Here is a 20,299-nt window from a genome sequence, read left to right as displayed (position 1 = left end):
CTTACCTGGCATTGGGTGGCTGAAAGAGATTATTCCCAGCAATCTTCAAATGATTAGCCATCATTTAAATATGTAACTGTTTTGATACGTTCTTAACCTTTTAAAATGTTCTGAGTTTAATTTTTAATTCTATTGTTTTACTACTTCAATACTTGCAGCACTGGATGCCTTCTAGTAGAAGGATGGGATGAAAATTTAATTAAGAACCAAAGGCCCATCTAGTCCAGCAATCTGTTCTCAACTATAGCTACTCAATATGCCTCAAAAGGAAGCAGAAAAGCAGGACTGGACCACAAGAACACCCGTTATCAGTCATTAATGATAATACCGTATTTTTCGCCCTATAGGGCGCACCTAGTTTTTTTGGGGGGGAGATAAAGACCCCCCCCCGCAGGCGCGGGGCTGGGGCGGGGGAAGCTCGAGCTTCCCCCGACCCCAGCCCCCAGAACAGGCTGCTATCTGCAAGCCTAGGGAGCCCGGCGGGAACTCCTGCGGGCTCCCCAGGCTTGCGGATATCTGCCCGAAGCCCGGGGCACGCTCCTCAGCGCGCCCCAGGCTTCAGGATGCAGGCTGCTATCCGCAAGCCTAGGGAGCCTGGCAGGAACTCCCGCCGGGCTCCCCAGGCTTGCAGATATCTGCCCGAAACCCGGGGCGCGCTCCGCTGCGCTCCCCGGGTTTCGGGCTGCAGGCTGCTATCCGCAAGCCTGGGGAGCCCGGCGGGAGTTCCCGCGGGCTTCCAAGGCTTGCGGATAGCTTCCTGAAGCCTGGAGAGCGAGAGGGGTCGGTGCGCACTGACCCCTCTCGCTCTCCAGGCTTCAGCGAAAGCCTGCATTCGCCCAATAGGACGCACACACATTTCCCCTTCATTTTTGGAGGGGGAAAAGTGCGACAAATACGGTAATTTGCCTGCTTCCCGATCATACATCCCCAGAGGGAAAGGTAAAGGCGACTATAGGGTCCGGCACTCATCTTGCTTTCAGTCCAAGGGAGCCAGCATTTGTCCACAGACAGCTTTCTGGGTCATGTGGCCAGCATGACTAAACTGCTTCTGGTGCAACATTACACTGTGATGAGTGCCAGAGTGTACAGAAACACCATTTACCTTCCTGCCACAGTGGTACCTATTTATATTTTGAACTGCTAGGTTGGCAGAAGCTGGGACAGAGCAACAGGAGCTCACCCTCTTGCGTGGATTCGAACTGCCAACTTTCTGATCGGCAAGCCCAAGAGGCTCAGTGGTTTACATCCCCAGAACAGCAAGGGGGAGGTTCAACAGCAAGACAGCATAAATAAAATAAAATAAATGCACACACTGAAATGCCCCAGGGCTATCTGCTCCTCCATCCTTGCTGCTGGCAAAAAAATCTACTTGGAAGGGTGAGAGAGGCAAACTGCCCTCTTCAACAATTGTTCCCGCTCACCATTCTTGACAAAGGAGCAGAATCTTCATGCTCCTTCAGATGCATCTAGTCTTGCATGAATATTGCACTAAAAATGAAGCAGAACTGGGGCACGCAACCATTTCTGATCATCTAGAAAAGCTCAATTTGGATCTCAACTATTTTCTGTACATCTCTGCCTTCAGTTGTGTGTCAAACAATTCTGCCCTTGCCACACACCGACAGGAAGAAATCAACACCACAGCAGGATCAGAGTTAGAACAGTTAAGCAAGTGGGACAGGAGTGGCTATAAATGGCTACAATTGGAGCAGCTGCTGTGGCAACTGACATTATTGCTCTGGTGACAAAATGATGGAAGTTCACAGCACTGGCTCAAATGGACAATTAGGAGCCACCCTGCTGGAAGCATCCAACTTTGGGGTAAAAAACTAACCATAAATAGAAGGCCTGCTGCAGAGACCTAAAATAGATGCCGGCCAATCTAGTGTTCAGATTAGTGTTCAATCTAGTGTTCAGACCTCTGGAACAATTTTGTAGCAAAGACTCTATTGTAACATACGCTATTCCCCAATCCTATCTGAGGTCTTTAGGGCAAGAAAAATATTTGTAACTTGGGCTGTTACCAGATTGCAGAAGTCTGAACCGCACAAGTTTTTTTTATCAATTTGCTTAATAAATAGGAGTGAATATGGATAGAAACAAATATTCAAATGCTGCTTATTTATGGTCTACCAACCACAGATAAAATAAAAAGTTACAGAATGTGAAGCATTTAAGATGGCTAAAAGCAGAAAAAGCTATCATAGATTGCCACATTTATGAATTTTGCAACTTGCTCCATCATTCAAAAAGTTCAAGCCGTCCATGAAAGTGGTCAAGAGAAATTCTGAAGGGCATTCAATGAAGGACTGTGTAATGGGGCATATCAGTTTCTATGTACTCTTGTAAAAATGCTTTAAAAAAAGAACAGGTAAAACAAAATATACGTCTTTGTTGTTGAAAGTGCACAATCTATTACTTATTACTGTTACTTACTACTTTGTAATAAAGTAAAGGTAAAGGGACCCCTGACCATTAGGTCCAGTCATGGCCGACTCTGGGGCTGCGGCGCTCATCTCGCTTTAAATATATACCCCCTAAAAGCTTTGAGGATAAAGCATTCGTCTGAGCCAAGGAAAAATGTTTTCTGTATTTAGGAACAGACAGAAACTTTAAATAAGGCCTTCCATTCCTAGAATTAAGACATGGTTAACCCAGCAATTGGGTTAAGGCCTCTGGGCTCCTGAAGGTCAATATCATTTCATATGACAAATATTTATTTAATATATAAATTGTTCAGACTGTTGCGGTAATCCACCCAGCACTCATGAGAAAATGTGGTGTGATCTCAGAGTAATCAAACGAAACTTTAACATGTGGCATAATATAATAATAATAATAATTTTGTCAGAACTAGCTATTTGTTGTTTACTGTTGTAACAATTGTTTTCTCAAAATTTATCTTCTGTACCATGAAAATAAATAAAATCATTATTTAAAAAAATATGATTCTATGTAACAATATACTTGGCTTGCTCACCGTTCATGGGTCAGCTTAGCCAAGTACCATCTTCATCTACCTGGTGCCCTTTTGACACTTTGGACTATGACTCCTGCCAGCTCCAACCTAGCACATGTGTGCTGGCTGGAATTGATAGATGTAGTCCAAAACATATGGGAGACACCAGATTGGTTAAGGCTGGGCAGTTCCTTCACATGAAGGAAAAGAGTGCCTCTAAAGAATAGTGGAAAACATGTAGGCCCCAATTCAAGTAATGCTGGCTAAGCCCAGTACAAGGGCTTCTGCTAGCATAATGGTGCTTTCTCTCCACTCCTTGCCTGTATTTGCTCTGGAGGGTTGGCGAGACCCCCTCAACAGTGCACAGGGAGAAAGCAGGGAATCATTCTGTCTGGCAGAACTGCTAGCATAGACAGAATGATCAGATGAGTGTGGCACTGAATTGCTCTCATACTGTTTTTGTATGTTGCATACAGGGGTTGCCGCAGATACAGTCAACTGTGAGGGAGGAGGGAGGAATAAATGCTACTGGATGACAGGGAGAAGGCAGAATTGCTCAACACCTACTTTGCCTCTGTCTTCACCCAAAAGGAAAGCAATGCCCAACCTGATGATAACAGAATAAACAATGCAAGTAGGGAGCTGAATCCCAAGATAGGAAACAGGTCGTAAAGGAACATCTAGCTACGTTAAATGAATTCAAATCTCCAGGGCCTGGTCAGCTGCACCCAAGGGTACTAACGGAGCTCATGGATGTAATCTCAGAGCCTCTGCCTATATTTGAGAATTCTTGGAGAATAGGTGAGGTCCTTGTGGACTGGAAGTGGAGAGATGCTGTCCCTCTCTTCAAAATGGGGAAAAAGAAGAAGACCCAGGTATCTACTAACCAGGAAAGGGTCTAGAACAAATAATTAAATGGTCAGCTATCAGTACTATCAGTAATACCCAGCATGGGTTTCTCAAAAACAAGTCATGCCAAACACATCTCATTTCTTTTTTCAATAAGTTACAAGCTTGGTAGATCAGGTGAATGCTGTGGACATAGTGTATCTTGATTTCAGTAATGCTTTTGACAAAGTCTCCCACGGTACTCTTGCAGAGAAGCTGATAAAATGTGGGCTAGGTGAGATAACTCTTAGGTTGATTTGTAATTGGTTGGCTGTCTGAACCAAAGAGTGCTGTCCTGGGCCCGTTGCTGTAATAGTACCAGTCTATTCTGCCTTGGTCAGACCCCATTGGGAGTACTGGGTCCAGTTCTGGGTGCCACAATTTAAGAAGGATAGTGACAAACTGGAATGTGTGCAGAGGAAGGCATCCAAGATGAACAAGGGTCTGGAAACCAAGCTGTATGAAGAATGGTTGCGGGAGTTGGGTATGTTTAGCCAGGAAAAGAGGAGACTGAGAGCAGCCATGATAGCCATCTTCAAATATCTCAAGGGCTTTTGGGTGGGAAGAGCTGTTTGACAATGGAATAGAATGGTCTCTCTTGGCAAGTGGTGGACTCTCCTTCATCGGAGGTTTTTAAGCAGAAGCTGGATAGCCAATGGCTTTAAGTTACAAGAAAGGAGATTCTGACAAAACATCAGGAAGAACTTTTTAAGGTTGGATGGCCATCTGTCCTGGATGCTTTATTCCTGCAGTGCAGGAAATTGGATTAGATGATCCTCAGGGTCCCTTCCAACTCTACAATTCTAAAATTCTACAACATCTGCTAAGGTGTCACTTGCAGTTTTTAGCAAAACTAGACTGCAGACAGGCTTTGATCTTCAGCTTCAGTTTAACTGCTGTAAAACACCCAAAGTCCAAGGTGGTGCATAAACAATGCTACAAATTTTCACTCAGCATTGCATCCACAATTAGCCCTTGCTTTCCTCCTACTTCCTTTGGAGCTAGAGAGGTGGCCAAAGATCTTCCCTGTAGTCGCAGTGTGATTCCTGTCTCTTCCCCAGCTCCAATGTTGGGAGAAAGGCTGGTGGAGGCTTTTTTTGTCACTGTATTGCTAAAGTGCTTAGAAAAAGGATGGGCAGAAGCTAGATTTGAATCTACAGTAGATCTCTGGGTAGTTTATCAAATTTCTGTCCCACCCTTTGCATCAGTCTCCAGTTGGTGGATCTCAAAACTCTAGCAAAAAACAAAAGTTGACCTCATAAGTCAACCCTCATCTAGAAAGCCTCAATCACACAGAGCCAAACAAGCAACCTCCCAACACACATTTTCAGCACCAAACTTAACATAAAAAGAGACCTGCTAGATCAGGCCAAAGGCCTATATAATCCAGCATCCTGTATTCATAATGGCCAACCAGATGCCAAGCAGGACCTGAGTACTACTCTCCCCTCCTGCAGTTTTCAGCTGCTGGTATGTAGTTTATTTTTAAAAAATTTGAGGGGACTGGAGGAAGGTTGGGTTATTAAAACATCTGTTAAAATGGACAAATATGCGTAACATCCCTGAGTCTATCTTCACAGGCCAAGGGCAAATAACATATGATGCTGTTTTATTCCTGGAAAGTTAAGCAAGCTGGGGAAGCTGTCTGGGTGACAGACATTCAAGGAAACACGTGGAAGCTACTCTAAGCTACTCGGAGTAAAGAGCAGTTCCTAAGGAATGAACCAAGTGAAAGGGAAAAGTAATGTTCAAAACCCAGCTTAGAGAGATATAAAGAACAAAACATGACACATTGTCAATTCACAGCCTGTGCCATTTCCATGGATTTTATTACATTTCCCCTGATCCTCCCCAATATAGCATCCACAGCGCACACCCTCCACACCTTCTGATGTCTTAACAACCCCCCTGTGAGGTATGTTAAGGTAAGAGAAAGACTGGCCTGTGCGTTTCATGGTGGAGACAAGATCGAGCCTTTCGTCTCTTTTATTTAGCATTGCAAGGGCCCATCCAGGCCTCAGTATGTTACTCACGTGGCATTGGGGGTGCTATTCCTGCCTCCATCCATCAGCTGGTCGTGTGTCAACATCACGGAGTAGTTCTCCACCAGCAGGTTGTCAGGGTCATCTGATTGGTCAGGCAATTTCCCCAAGGGATAATTTCCCCACTTCACCCAATCTGTGAGAGAAGACACAGATAATTCAGCACGATCAAATGCCTTTCACCTGGGGTTAGTCTGTTCATACGGACTATGAACAAAATGTGGTACAATATTATTGCAACCACAGATCCTAGGACTTGCCGATCAGAAGGTCGGTGGTTTGAATCCCCGCGATGGGGCGAGCCCCCGTTGCTCGGTCCCTGCTCCTGCCAACCTAGCAGTTCAAAAGCACGTCAAAGTGCAAGTAGATAAATAGGTACCGCTCCGGCAGGAAGGTAAACGGCGTTTCCGTGCACTGCTCTGCTTTGCCAGAAGTGGCTTAGTCATGCTGGCTGCATGACCCGGAAGCTGTACACTGGCTCCCTCGGCCAATAAAGTGAGATGAGTGCCGCAACCCAGAGTCGGTCACGACTGGACCTATTGGTCAGGGGTCCCTTTACCTTTACACAGGGGTTTGGTTTCAAGGGTTCTGAATATACACGAAAAGCATGTATACCCAAACCCCTGGAACGGCTCAGGACTGCAATACCTCAAGGACTGCCTCTTCCCATATGATCATCTTCTCAGGCCCTTCTTTGTGTGCCTCCTCTTCAAGGTCCAGAGGGTGGCAACATGAGAACGGGCCTTCTCTGCAGCACCTCCCCATCTATGGAATGCTCTCTTTAGGGAAGTTCATTATACACCTTTGGGCACCAGGCAAAAACGTTCCTTTTTAACCAGGCCTTTGGTTGATCTTATTGACATCCAACACCCTTTTAGAATGTCGCTTTGAGGGTGTGTGTGTAATTGCTTTTGGTTTGATTTTATATGTTGTGGTCTTGTTGTGAACCGCCCTGAGACCTCTGGGTATAGGGCAGTGTATAAGTTGAATGAATTAATGAATGAATAAACCACCCAGCAGCTAGTGGGTGAGGGCGGGGGGAGAGGGTGGGCCTTGCCCAGCAAGCTTAAAAGCTCTTTATGTGTGGGGTAACCCAAGTGGAGCTTTTAAACTCTCTGCCCTGCTTGGATTTAACTTGCATAATTTCAACCAGCTTGCCTTCAACTGAAACTGAGCAAATTAAATATGTGTAAGATGTGATCATGCTGTATTCCCGGTTTTTCCTCTCCCCAGAGATCAATGTGGGTTAGAATTGAGTTAAAATGTAAGTATGCTTTACGATGGATGGGAAACCTCTTTCAGTCCGAAGGCCACAATCCCTCACAGGCATCCTTCTGGTGTCACATGCCAGTGATAGTTGGGTCTGGAGGCAAAATTGTGTGAAGCCACTTTTTGCATGGCTGGAATGTCTCCTACTCCATGAACTCAGAGGTTGCACACCCATTCCTCTCTATCCTCCATCCAGGCAAGCAATGAACATTGCAGCCAGGCAAAAGCAGGGCTGGTGTGGCCTGGGGAAGGTGCACGGCCTGCAGATAGTCTTTCAAATAAGGCTGGGGGTCATATTTGCCCTTTGGGCTTGAAGTTCCTGATCTCTGCTTCAGAACATCAATAATCGTCAACCCTTCCAAACAAGCACTGAGAAACCAACTTCTTAACATATACAGCCTATGCATGGAGATAATAATAATAATAATAATAATAATAATAATAATAATAATAAAAAAAAAAAAATAAAAAATAAAAAAATTATACCCCACCCATCTGACTGCATTGCAGCCCACCTTATGGCAGGCTGCAACTCTACACTGGGTCAGCTTCAGAGTGAGACTTGGATCACTCTAGCCTTGATCTAGCTTGTTTCATAGCCTGGAGCTCCCCAGAAGACAAAAAGACCAATTGGGCTCCACAATGTTGGAGAGGATGCTCAGGAACAATCATGCCAACTATTCATTTCATCTTGGCATTCCATGGACAATCCTGGACTGTCAGCTTTCTTGGCTGGAAATCCCCCAGATCATTCAAGAAACACACACAGTTCCATTAGTTTCTAAAGATGGGTTACCCCATCTTTAGGTGGGAACTACCAGTGTCAGTCCAAAACTTACCCAGTGATGGTCTGACCTTGACAAGGGAGTTCATTGCACACTCACACAAATCCTTGGATCCTTCCCTCATATCATTTCAAGCAAAAACCATATCAAGGGTCCAATGTGTTGGACCAATGGTCTAGATGACAACTTTGACAATCTGTTTCTTCAGCAGAGCAGGGCAGCAAATGCAGAGCAGTGTGATTCTACTTGAGCCCCCCACTTTGTCAGTTGAATACAAACTTATATGTTGAGTTGCCCACAAACATCTAATTGATGCAGTGAATGAGGTGCAGATCAGTTCTGAGCTGTAAACACACTTCAGACTGAGCCATGATTATTTCTGGATAAACCAGCTCAAAATATCCTCACCATTCCGCCCCCCAAAAGAAAACAAGTGTGTGGGTGAGACACACACACACAGAGAGAGAGAGAGAGAGAAAGAGAAAGAGAAAGGGGGGAGGGAGGGAGGGAGGGAGGGAGAGAGAATGAATGAATTTGGGTAGTTTCTAAATGAGTGGAGCATTGAAAACAGATTTTTAATATCTCTTTGGGGCATGTCTAACACAACATTTCTGGAAACTTATTGGGCAACACACTGGGTAACTGCCTGGGAAACTCAATGTGTACTACTTGAGCAATAAGGAAATTAAAAAGATTATTAGAGAGAGCTGGAATTAATACTAAATCTAGTAACAGGTGCTTGAATGAGGCTGACTCAGCCTAGGGAAAAAAACAAGCAACATTCATAGCTCAGAATGATTGTCACAAGCCTGGGCATTTTGCACTGAAGACTAGACTGACGCAGAGAATACTTTCTTTTTTTAACATTAGAACTCAGCATCATCCAAAGAAATTGAATGGGCCACATATTCAGCACTCAACACACAAATTAACTTATAGGACTGCACCTGGGGTCCTGCAGGCAAAGCAGATATTATACCACTGATAACTTACAAGAGAGGGTCCTCTTTCTCTCCCTCCACCAACTCATCCCCCCATGTGATTTTATCACCGCAGAACATACTTGGGAAGCTGCCTTGTGCCAAATCAGACCATTAGTCCATTGCCTAAGGCAGGGGTCTGCAACCTTAGGACAAAAAGAGCCACCCGTTTCCGAAGAAAAAAAAACTGGGAGCCGCAAAACTCGTCATTATAAAAATAACTTTTTGTCACTTTTTTATTATTTCTTTGTTTGACCCCTCAGAATTACTCCTCCTCATAGAAATAAACGTTAAATTAACAAGTTACCTTTTTTGTGTGTGTGTTCTTCACTTTTTGTGTGTCCCTTCAAAACATTGACCAGCGTACATGCCCCCTTTCAATGCAGTGACCAGCGTACATGCCCCTTAGTGTAGCGGGCAGGCGGGAAGGTGACGTCGGGACGGTGCGTGACTAACGCACGCACCGCCCCCATGCGACGTCACAGCCAGTACAGCGCCCGCCACAGTGGGGAGTGTCAGGGCGCACAATGCGCCTCCTCCCCTCGCTAGTATCTGCCCCGGAGCCGTGGCAAAGATGTAAAAGAGCCACATGCGGCTCCAGAGCCACGGGTTGCAGACCCCTGGTCTAAGGCAATAGGTCTCTATGGTTTCAGATGGGTATTTTCCCGGCCTACCTAGAGATGCCTGGGACTTTTTGCATGCCAAGCATGTGTTCCAGGCCTACCTAGAGATGCATGGGACGTTTTGCATGCCAAGCATGTGTTCTACCCTCCATAGCTCCTGCAAAGTTCTATTTCCTCTGATGCAGCAAAGGCCCCTGCTAGGCAAAGAATGAAACTGTGGGCTCAAGTGTCTCTGAATCACAGGTGCTTAGTTCCACCTTTTTCTATCTCCACTCAACTGTTTGGCTGTAAGTCGCTTTGGGCTGCGCAGGGTAAGAGGAAGTGACTCACAAATCCAATAATAATATTAACAGTCACCACTGCCACTACCACCATTCCACATACTTGCAACTACTAATCATGATGTGTACAGATACTCAATGCCAGATGTAAGGCTGGAGACACTCCAGACTGCTTCTTGTTTCTCCCCTTCCCCAGCAAACCAAAAGGCAATTTTTACCTGGGCTGACCTGCCAGACCGACCCAAGCAGAACCATCTTTCTCTCATCAAGATATCCAGGGTAGAGATGTGCTGCCTGAGCTTCTGCCTCTTCCTCCTCCATCTCTTCTTCTTCTTCAATATCTCCCAGTGGCCACTCATGCTTTGTAGTTCTTTTGGCAAGCCCTCTGGCCATATTGCTCTGCTTCACTTGCCACTGTAAGCTTTCCACAGTATAAATAGGCTGCTTGCGGAGTTCTGGGATTGAGCCTGGGCTGGGAACGGTGTCCTCTTGGGTGTAAATAGAGGTGAGGTAGAGAAGCAATTCCTTGGAATCTGGAGGCAAAGGCTGATCCAATTTTTCCAGAATCCTGAGCCCGGAAAGAGAGAGATGTGGAGAGAGTGTGATGCAAGGGCAGAACAACTGCTTTCAAATTGAGTTGGCCAAAGCATGTTAGTGTTTAAGAAGCCAGCTGGGCATAATAGGTGCCAATAAATTCCATACCTGCGAGTTTTATTTCCCCATCTCGGTGTGGAGCACACCAAACCACCACACTCCTTGCAAGTGCACCACACTCTCATGTGAACCCAAGCACAGCACTAAGCAAGATCAACTTGGGAAAGTGCAAGGGACAGAGAAAGGGAGGCTTGGAAGGCTTCCCATCTGAGGATGGCAAGCCTGAGGATCCCCATCTCTGCCCTAGGGTTTTTAAGTGCCAAGGTATTTAGAGTACTTCAAGTAAAAAGTCCCATCTCTTACCTGTGTCCACAGGGCAATGAGGAGCCAGTTCAGAGGCTGAAGTATTGGCTGCAAATCATGTTGGTTTCCTGAACTGACTCTTCTGCACTAACACCCTGAAGCCCAGGTCTCCACCACCGTGCATATTCCAGTGAATGGCTTACATACTTACATGTGCATGAGATGAAGACTCGCCCAGCAAGTAGCTTCTAGGCAACAATCAAGGAGTTTTTGCCACTGCAGTGAAACATTTTGAAGAAAAGGCTCCGGGGTGCTTTCGCTATTTGTGTGGGAATGCACTGACTTTTTCTCTTCACGCAGAACCATGAAAGAAAAAGAAAAGAGACACTTAGCTGGCGAAGAAAGAGTGTGTAATCAAATGAGTTGGATTTGAAAAAGGAAGGCCTGGGTCAAAATTCCATATCTGCCATAATGTGGCTTTGGGAAAGTGTCACTTTGTCTCAGCCCCAGTTGTCTTATCTGTAAAATGGAGCCAAGAGTAGCTGATTTAACAGTATGTGTTTTAAAACAGAAAAACAAGTAGATGGAGAGCCAGTTTCAAGAAAATCTCAAAGAGCATGTTTGTCAAATTTTACTAACAGAACAAGCTATTGGTGGGAGCCAGACTGATCAGAAGAACAGCAGTTCAATTGCCATCTAACAGATGGCTTTAAATGGAGATTAGACAAATTCATAGGGGCCAGTTCTATCAAAGGCTATTTGTCAAGTGGAACTTCCATAATCAGAAACAGCCACTTTGAATGCCAGTTGTTGTGAGGGACAGCCATTGCTTTCATGCTCTGCTCGTAGACTCCTTCAGAAGTTAGTCCCTGCTAAAATAAGAATGTTAGACTAGATGAATCTTTGGTTCAGTGCAGGACTATCCTTGTGTTCCAATTCTTGAGGCTTAAGCAAAAGGTATCATTAAAAGGAAGAAAATGAGGGTGTAGAAAAGAGCCCTACAAGGAGAGCAACTCCTTTCCAGATTTATAGTAAATGTGACATTGCTAGGTTTTCCCATTCGCTAGTTCCCACAAAACTGCAAATGTAGTTGGCAAGGAACATTAATTCACACTAATGTGTGAATTAACACATTAATGTGTTTCCTCAACCTTCAAGGCTGCGTACACAGAAAGTCATGGTCACCTGTATTCTACTTATTCTATTTGTCTTTTTTGTACGTGGTATATAAACACATAAAATAAATAGCAAAAAATATTTTTTTCATATTGGTTTGCATGTTTTAGATCAGCCTTCCTCAACCTGGTACCCTTCAGAAGTTCTGGCCTCCCACTCTCGTGGCTGATAGAAACGGTCATCAAAACTTCTGGTGGGTACCAGGCTGGGGACAGTTACCTTAAATGTTTATTATTATTTGTTTTATTACATTTATATCCCACCTTTACTCCATGGAGCTCAAGGTGGCATACTTAAGTTCTCCTCCCCCTTTTTATCCTGTGTGGTAGGTTAAGCTGAGAGCGAGTGACTGGCCCAAGTGAGCTTCACTGCTGAGTGGGGACTAGAACTCTGGTCTCCCAGGTCCTAGCCCAACTCTGTAGCCACTACACTACCCTGGTTCTCAAAAAATGTTGCTGTTGATTATGAGGATTAAACAGCACTTTCTGTTGCTTTTTATTCTTGCAAAGGGTACAATACTCACTTGATGGTGCGCTGGTCTCTAAAATTTTTGTGAGCCACCTGATGAGATAGTCTGACCGGAGTTCGGTAATCGAGAAGAATTTCTTCAGCTCACAGAACAGCATCTCGGCCAGAGTCTGTGTGAAGTCTCTAGAGTGCAGGCCCCTCAGGAGGGGGTACCAGAAGCAACCAAAAGACTGAGGGATTCTAAAATCCCAATCCGTGGTTTCTACACCACCACCAAGGAGAGAGGAAAAAAGTTATTCAAACAACAACAACAACCAGGTAATATATTGAACACCACCACATTCCCTTAATTTTCCTCAAGTTTTAAAGTTATATTTCTGCATGATTATTGTTACTACTGTTATCAGCAGGAGGGTGTAGAACCACAATCATAAGGCTGTATCCAATGCTAGCTCTACTCAAAGCAGAGTCACTGAAATTACCGTATTTTTCGTCCCATAGGACGCTCCGTCCCATAGGACGCACCTACTTTTTTGGGGGGGAAATAAAGGAAAAAAAATTTCCCTTTATTTCCCCCCAAAAAACCAGGTCGGGGAACAGTGGGATGGCGGCGCTGCGCCTCCCCACTGTCCCCCGAGCTTGTGGGGCTGGCCAATGTCTGCCCAGCACGAGGGGTGCTCTGCTTCAGGGCGCCCCACGCGCCGGGAGGCAGGCTGCAGACACCTGCGCGAAGCACGGGGCATCCTCCGAAGGGCGCCCCGTGCTCCGCGCTGCAGACTGCCGCCCGCAAGCCTTGCGCGCCCGGGGGGAGTTCCCCTGGGCGCGCAAGGCTTGCCGACACCTGCGCGAAGCACAGGGCGTCCTCCGAAGGGCGCCCCGTGCTCCGCGCTGCAGACTGCCGCCCGCAAGCCTTGCGCGCCCGGGGGGAGTTCCCCTGGGCGCGCAAGGCTTGCCGACACCTGCGTGAAGCACGGGGCGTCCTCCGGAGGGCGCCCCGTGCTCCGCGCTGCAGGCTGCCACCTGCAAGCCGTGCGCGCCCGGAGTTCCCCCCGGTGCGCAAGGCTTGCCGACACCTGCGCGAAGCACGGGGCGTCCTCCGAAGGGTGCCCCGTGCTCCGCGCTGCTGGCTGCCGCCCGCAAGCCGTGCGCGCCGGGGGGGAGATCCCCTGGGTGCGCAAGGCTTGCCGACACCTGCGCGAAGCACGGGGCGTCCTCCGGAGGACGCCCCGTGCTCCGCACTGCAGGCTGCCACCCGCAAGCCATGCGCGCCTGGGGGAACTCTCCCCGGGCATGTAAGGCTTGCGGATAGCTTCCTGGAGCCTGGAGAGCAAGAGGAGTCAGTGCGCACCGACGCCTCTAGCTCTCCAGGCTTCAGCGAAAGCCTGCATTCGCCCCATAGGACGCACACACATTTCCCCTTCATTTCTGGAGGGGAAAAAGTGCGTCCTATAGGGCGAAAAATAGGGTGATAGACATGATTAACTCAATTTCATTAATTTGAAAAGGGCAGGTGCAGGGCAGTTTACTACTTTCTCAATCTGTCTTTGCCCCCTCCCCACATTCCACATAATTTTTGACTATGATGGCAACCGAAAGCTATTCATTTATATTACTTAAAAATGGTAATACGGTTTCCAGTTTGCTAGGATGTAGCATAGATTTGTTTTATTTATTTTGAGTGGTCAACTGCTGAAACCATGTGCACTCATCTGTCAGCCAAAAGAAAATAATAATAATAAATTTTATTTATATCCCACCCTCCCCAGCCGAAGCACTAACCTAGATGTTCAATATTCAAGATGTTCAGCTCTTCCGTGGTTGGGATGAGAAAGCCATCATCAAGCAACACTTCGATCATAGCCTCCCTAGAGTCATTACAAATCTCAGTGAGTTTCCTTCCTTCCGCTCTACCACTCCATATGAGCACCAGTCACCATTGGTATAACCCAACATTCTTCAATTGTGCTTATTTAATGCCAAACCATTAGAAAGAACAAGGCTTGAGTAGACTGCACACTTCCTCCTTCCCTTCTGATCTTGGTGTAGCTATTAACCTTAGTTCATTGTTACATTCCAATGGCCAAATGACTGTTTGCACCTGCCTACAAACTAGGATCCAATCACAAACCAGAATTTCTTCTCATCTTCATATGCTAGGGAAATGGAATGTTTTCCTTATGCCTGTGGGAGATTCCTGTGAGAGATTAGCAGCCAAACCTAACAAATGCATATTCTTCCCACATAGCATGAGAAGGGGCTAAGTCAACGGAGCTGTATTGCTGATAGGCAGATTCTCAGACCATAGAAATACAAGTGGTAGAAATGGCTCTGTGTGATGTCATTTCCCTTCCTCTCTTGGAGAGGAAGCAACATATAGTACTTCCTGTTCCTCTCTCTCTCATCCTTTGACCAGCCATGAGGGCAGATGGGCCTTCCGCTTGCTTCAGCTTCAGGCATGTGCTATACTGCCTACAGGATATTTTTTTAATGCTGCCATGGCTATGAACCAATGCATGAGTACAAAGCAAGTAAATCTTATTTTAAATATACTTTATAAGTTGTTGCCTGATAGTTTGTTAAGTGGGATAAGAAGTGAGAAGGTAGCTTATTTCATTAGCTGGACTTGCTCAAAATGAGCCTTTACAGCCTAATTTCTATGTTTTTAGCATAGGAATTTTTTGCTGCCAAGGGTGGAATGTTAAAACTGTTCAACCCACACATGTGGCCCGGAGGGATAAATTGCAATTAATATATCTTCTTCTACCTATTAAAACCCATCCCACAATTTCATAGTTTGGTATTACATCTGAAGAACATTTTTCCTTTTCTGTTCTGGTTTGGAGTGAAGCTACCAGTTGTGGAAACCAAAATTGAGGAAAGGAAACAGACACTGTACACTTACTTCCAATTCTCCAAACTATTGCTGAGAGGATAAGAACCAGCCCACTGATAAATCCACAATAATACAGTTTGAGTCTCTATATAGAAGTTCAATAAAGTTGTGGGGGTTCCAAAAAAAAGGAGGGGAGGAATCTGTTTCTAAAACAGGAATATACTACAGCTAATAAAACAGCATGGGGAGACAAATCTCATTTCTGTAAGTGTCATATAATAGTGTTAGTTTCTAAAAGGAAACTTCTAGTTGGAAAGGGAACATGTCATTGTAGTCAGTGCATCAGTTCCAGTTGCTGTAAATAGACACAGCCTCTTCCCCAGGCTGTAAAAATAGCAGCTTGTACTATAATTCAAAAGGCATGTTTCTGCAAAAACTGGGAAATGAACAACAGATCAAAGTGAACAAGGGGTAAGTAGGCCTCTGGTCAATTGCTCAGGGACTGCTATGCTGCTGCTATGCGGGAGCAAATTCTAAAACAGCATTAATTCCATGTTCTCTGTTCCCTCCCACCTACCACCCACCCCCTTACTGGCACCGAAACCTGGAAGCAGGTCAGAAAGGTGAATGCAAAAGATCCCAGGTTTTAGTCCCCAGCAGCAGCTCTCCAGATTTTCCCAGCACTGTCTGCGGATGCCAGAGATTGAACCGGGGACCTTCTGAATGTAAAGCATGTGCTCTACCACTTGAACCACAGCCCTTCTCAAAAGGCATCAGTGAAGCTGGCTCTCACTTCTTCTATCAGAAGCATCCCTGAACAGTACCAGCCCTGCCTCCACTGCTGCTGCCTGCTGCTTTTCTCCACTTGACCTTCAAACCTGTTGGCGGATAAGCAGCTCTGAAGTGGAAGACTTACAAAAGAGAAACAGCAGGCAGGGGAGAAGGTTAAGCACATGGACATAAACACAAACACTGCTTTTTGCAACTGTCTCTCATATATTCCATTTTTATCCTACCTCAAGCTCATGCTCAAGGATTTTCCATCCATCCCCACAGGGTTTGCTCTGGGGATGTGGTGGTACCTCATCAAAATGCCCTCAGGTGGGCCCCCTCCATTGCTGGGCCCCTGAGGCAATAGTAACAACACCATTTAAAGTCTCTACAAATGTTGTGGTGCAGTGCTTTGCCAGGGGGCATTGCGATGCACTGGCAGAAGCTGGTGCTTATTCAGAACTTCATCTATGAAATAAGGGAGACTGCTAGAGCTGACATCCACAGCAGCCCAAGATGGTGTGTGGTGATGCCAGCCAATGACCAGCCCCACGCCTCCTTACTTTCAGGGAAGTCAATGTATCATGTGTTCATGGACCACGCCCTGGGGTGTACCAACCCCTTATTTAACAAACAGGCATTTCTGCCCTGATCTGGCAACAATGGAAGGCTTAGACTACTTCTTTAAAAGGGAGGGAGAGAAAGGAGAGGTGCACTTGATCATATTCCCGCACCCTTCATAAACATATTTTTCTTTACCCTGGTGATTTTAAGAAAGCAAAAGCCACCCTCTCTTCACAAAGCCTGTTCAGAGCCTGGAGAAGTCCTGCAACAGAGAGAAAGTGCTCAACTCCTGGCCTCTAAAAAGCTGCAGGCTATTTAAAACAGATGGTTTCAAGCTTGTGGAAGGTAATGGGCCCAGCTCTTATCATGTCTCTGAAAACAAGGAAATTCTTCCCAATGAAATGGGGAACCAAAACTTGAGTTTCTTGCTCAGTCACAAACCTCAACCCTCAGTGGAACTAGCTCAGGTGACCCATGGAGAAACCCCCTTCCTGGTTTCCATGCCCATCCATGTCCAGAACAGGTGCACCTTCTCTCCATATGTATATGGAGAGAAGTATAATGGGCTACCTCCCAGTAGCCCAGTTTCTGCTAGAACACCAATGTGACTAAGAACCTTGAACATTAAACTATCAACATCTTGAATAATATGACCTCAGCAATTCTGCTGCTAGTAGCCTTGTACCCGTATTGCTAAGAAATTCTAGGAAAGTGGGGCTGGCGTGAGTTTTGCAAGGCTCTGCCCACCATCTTGATTCAAATAGCATCCACTCATATCTAAATATAGTTGAAAACCTGCTCATAGATCTCAGGAATGATCATGCAAAATTGGGTTATATCTTAAGAAAGCGTTTGCTAACCAGGTGTTCTCCAGATGTTTTAGACTACAACTCCTTTCAGTCCCTGGAAAGCAACCAGGTTGGCAAAGGCTGTCTTAAGAGGTGTCCAAATGTACAGCAAACAAACAACATTCCAAAATATACAGGAAATATATAGTAAAGGCTGGCTATCAATATGTGATGTCAATCTTACTACACTGAATTTTATTTTATAGGAGAATCACTTCCATTTGGAGGGCTGCACCCAGGAGTGGCCCTCTGTGGGCCACTCACCTACCAATTACCTGATGTAATAAGGCATCTGGTTATCAAAACTTCCAAGCCACAGCTGCAAAGGAAATTTCTACAAGTATGGGCAAGGTGGTCAGAGTTTGCCCAAAACTGATTAGTATGCTTGAGGGCAAGTTATCAGGCCCAACGGCCAGATGTTCTCCAACACCACTTAAAAGTTCTTGTGATATTACAGTATTGTATTCATTATATAAATTTATATACTGCTTTTCATATTTAAGTACCAAAGCAGCATACAACATACAAACACAATAGACCATCAGTTGGTGTTGGATAACAACTAGCTTTTTTCTTTTTTTTTTACACTGAGTACAAATGAATGCTGCAGACTAGCGATGCGCCCACTGCTCCCCACTCTTGACCCCCATACATTTAAAAGGAGCACCTGAATGAAGCCTACACATAAACTTCTACATGTGTAATCTGGTACCTGGGAAGTGGGAGGGTCCCAGATTGAGCATTCTGTTGCTTAGTGCATTACCATAAGACATTGTGCACTGGTGATTGCTTATTACATGATTTCTGATACTGAGAAGGAAATGGTAAAAGAAAGATCCAATTTGTTAGTACTCTCACAAATAGCAAAGATGTCTCCAGACATTGCAAGTAGTTAGGATTACAATAAGATGATGCTGCCTCTGTAAAAGACATTGGCTTGAAACATTTCCAGACCTTTGACTAAATAAACAATCTATGGCCTTTTAGACATTTGAGGGTGAGGGCAGTTGTTTTGTTTATTATATTGTTTGCTTTTACACTGTAAACTGTCCTGCAATCATCAGATGAAGGACAGCATATAAATTTGAAAAACAAATAATAAACATCCTGAGGGAAAGACATTGGCTCCCCATGGTGCAGATAATACTTTAAGGCATGGAGGTCAAGGAACACGTCACAGTCAAACCTCCCATAGTTCTCCCCCCCACTTCCCCTCTTTCGTTATCAAATGTACGCATGAAAAAGGGTGAAAACCTAAATGACCTGAAGGGAAAGATAACTCTGACGTGGGCCTCTTTCCCCAAAGGTCACCTGAGGAACAATCATCATGTCTCATCAAGAGGATGCAGATGTTTTAAGCGAGGGGATTGCACCAATAAGTTGTTGCTTTCTAAATGCTATCCACTTCTTCAAAGTACTTCCCCCCCACCCTGGATGTTGGAAATTTTCCAGTTGCTATGCAGCTGAAGCTGCATGGAACTTCAATCAGGTGGCAATTTCTACTTAATAAAAGTATAATAAAATAAACTGGGGGAGAAGAGGAAGCAAAAACAAAACCACTCATATTCACATCCCTGAAGAGCTTGAGATCTAGTTTAAATTTCTCACCCAGAAGAACATCTACAACAGCCTTGGCTAACCTGGTGCCCTCTAGTCTTTTCAGATCATCATCATCATCATCATCATAATTTATTATTTATACCCCGTCCATCTGGCTGAGTTTCCCCAGCCACTCTGGGCGACTCCCAATCGCATGTTAAAAACAATACAGTGGTACCTCGGGTTAAGTACTTAATTCATTCTGGAGGTCTGTACTTAACCTGAAACTGTTCTTAACCTGAAGCACCACTTTAGCTAATGGGGCCTCCTGCTGCTGCCGCGCCGCCGGAGCACGATTTCTGTTCTCATCCTGAAGCAAAGTTCTTAATCTGAAGCACTATTTCTGGGTTAGCGGAGTCTGTAACCTGAAGCGTATGTAACCTGAAGTGTATGTAACCTGAGGTACCACTGTACAGCATTAAATATTAAAAACTTCCCTAAACAGAGCTGCCTTCAGATGTCTTTTAAAGATAGGATAGCTGCTTATTTCCTTCATATCTGAAGGAAGGGTGTTTCACAGGGGGGGCGCCACTACCAAGAAGGCCCTCTGTCTGGTTCCCTGTAACCTCACTTCTCGCAATGAGGGAACCGCCAGAAGGCCCTCGGCACTGGATCTCAGTGTCCGGGCTGAACAATGGGGGTGGAGACGCTCCTTCAGGTATACAGGACCAAGGCCGTTTAGGGCTTTAAAGGTCAGCACCAACACTTGTGCTCGGAAACGTACTGGGAGCCAATGCAGATCTCTCAGGACCTGTGTTATGTGGTCCCAGTGGCCACTCCCAGTCACCAGTCTAGCTGCTGCATTCTGGATTAATTGCAGTTTCTGGGTCAAATTCAAAGGTAGCCCCACATAGAGCACATTGCAGTAGTCCAAGTGGGAGATAACTAGAGCATGTACCACTCTGGCGAGACAGTCTGCGGGCAGGTAGGGTCTTAGCCTGCGTACCAGGTGGAGCTGATAGACAGCCGCCCTGGACACAGAATTAACCTGCGCCTCCATGGACAGCTATGAGTCCAAAATGACTCCCAGGCTGCACACCTGGTCCTTCAGGGGCAGTTACCCCATTCAGGACCAGGGAATCCCCCACATCCGCCTGCCCCCTGTCCCCCCAAAACAGTACTTCTGTCTTGTCAGGATTCAACCTCAATCTGTTAGCCGCCATCCGTCCTCCAACTGCCTCCAGGCACTCACACAGGATCTTCACTGCCTTCACTGGTTCTGATTTAAAAGAGAGGTAGAGCTGGGTGTCATCTGCATACTGATGAACACCCAGCCCAAACCCCCTGATGATCTCTCCCAGCGGCTTCATATAGCT

General features: G+C 45.7%; 1 protein-coding gene across 5 annotated transcripts in view; it reads right to left on the bottom strand.

Annotated features, from left to right (window-relative positions):
• Window positions 1-20,299, bottom strand: part of LAS1L (LAS1 like ribosome biogenesis factor) — a 49,919-nt gene that overhangs the window by 7,429 nt on the left and 22,191 nt on the right. For all 5 annotated transcript variants that reach the window (XR_014543689.1, XM_083595997.1, XM_083595998.1 and 2 more), the window contains exons 9-13: window positions 14,148-14,233; window positions 12,424-12,630; window positions 10,936-11,074; window positions 10,046-10,395; window positions 5,881-6,025 (exon numbers count right to left, since the gene is read on the bottom strand). Coding sequence is in view for 4 of the 5 variants with exons in the window: in XM_083595997.1 (XP_083452123.1) it covers window positions 5,881-6,025; window positions 10,046-10,395; window positions 10,936-11,074; window positions 12,424-12,630; window positions 14,148-14,233 (927 nt within the window). In the remaining variant the exon portion in view is untranslated. The remainder of the gene's footprint in view (window positions 1-5,880; window positions 6,026-10,045; window positions 10,396-10,935; window positions 11,075-12,423; window positions 12,631-14,147; window positions 14,234-20,299) is intronic.

The sequence above is a fragment of the Podarcis filfolensis genome (assembly GCF_964270895.1).
Source record: "Podarcis filfolensis genome assembly, chromosome: Z".
Taxonomy (NCBI): domain Eukaryota; kingdom Metazoa; phylum Chordata; class Lepidosauria; order Squamata; family Lacertidae; genus Podarcis; species Podarcis filfolensis.
This window is presented reverse-complemented; position numbering and strand designations above follow the sequence as displayed.